The sequence below is a fragment of the Aplysia californica genome, unplaced genomic scaffold (assembly GCF_000002075.1).
Source record: "Aplysia californica isolate F4 #8 unplaced genomic scaffold, AplCal3.0 scaffold00864, whole genome shotgun sequence".
Lineage (NCBI taxonomy): Eukaryota > Metazoa > Mollusca > Gastropoda > Aplysiida > Aplysiidae > Aplysia > Aplysia californica.
This window is the reverse complement of record NW_004798134.1, coordinates 91,473-92,640: the sequence shown is the minus strand read 5'-3', so window position 1 is coordinate 92,640 and position 1,168 is coordinate 91,473. Positions and strand designations below refer to the sequence as shown.

Here is a 1,168-nt window from a genome sequence, read left to right as displayed (position 1 = left end):
GGGGGGGGGGGGGGTACACGTTTCCTTTTACTCTTGTTCCAGCAAGCCTTCACAGTTGTCCCCGTCTCTCTGACAGATATATGCCAGCTTGTCATCACACGACTGGTCGTTCCATGCTTTGTCCCCACGTCTTTGGTCCATCTCCAGGCAGTGCTCTTCTTTCCTCTTGTTGTTCGGCTCGGTCGTGTTCCAGTCTTCCACGGACAGACGTTTGTTGGAAGTGACCCACGTCCAGGTGCCCTCGTTGCCTTGGTCAGAGGCGCCGAGCCAGAGCCTTACCTTGCCAGGGTCAACAACCCGTTTCACGTATTCCAGGGAGACGTGGTTGTGGATCTCGGCCAGGAAGCCACCGAGAGATACACATTTCTTCCTCGCGTCTGCCCACGTAGTTCTCTCTTCGATCAATTTGTAACAGTGGGTCATTGCTTCAAGCCTAATGGTCAGCTCACAGCCTTTGCCGTGGGAACAGAGCTTAAGCTTGTTTCGCGCTGTGACGACATCTTCCACCTTAGACACTTTCTCTTCCAGGTTGTCGAACTTTTCCTGCACGGCAGACAACTGGCCTGGTATGTTGGTGGCCACCTGGTCTATAGCGGTCAGTACGTCAGCCCTGTCCGCACGCCCAGTCTGAACAATGACAACAACGGCAGCAGACGACACGAGAAGCGAGGTAACAATGACACAAATCCAAGTCAGAATGTACAGTTTCTTGTATTTGTGAATGGATTGTCCATCCTGTGGCCGAAGTGGGACATCGTCTCGCACACCCATCATGACACGAAATAATAAAATTCCGCTCCGCAGTCAACTGGCATCAATAATAAAAAATTATTATTTCCGGCGATAAAGTAATATGGAATTTTTAAAATAGACCTAGCCTTTCTCAAACACAAGGACTCGCAAGGAAGCGGTCAGTAATGCTGGACAGTTTTTACTCTGCTCCTTCCCACAGACTGAGAAGTGAATTAATGACTGAGAGACACGGAGAGAGAGATACAGAGAGCCGGACAGAGAACTGAACTATATTGCCACCACTATGAGAGGTTGTCTGGCTTAACCCTGCGGCGGGCTGTTCTTATAGTGGTCACTCACACACACACACACACACACACACACACACACACACACACACACACACATTATTATGTACTCGCACACACTTATATAC

The 1,168-nt window shown here is 49.7% G+C and overlaps 1 protein-coding gene across 1 annotated transcript; it reads right to left on the bottom strand.

Moving 5' to 3' along the window:
• Positions 1–25: 25 nt before the first annotated feature.
• On the bottom strand, positions 26–1,108 carry LOC101853503 (galactose-specific lectin nattectin-like). The gene has a single exon (XM_005110209.2). The coding sequence runs from the start codon at positions 772–774 to the stop codon at positions 28–30; it is 747 nt and encodes a 248-aa protein (XP_005110266.2). The 5' UTR covers positions 775–1,108; the 3' UTR covers positions 26–27.
• Positions 1,109–1,168: the final 60 nt, after the last annotated feature.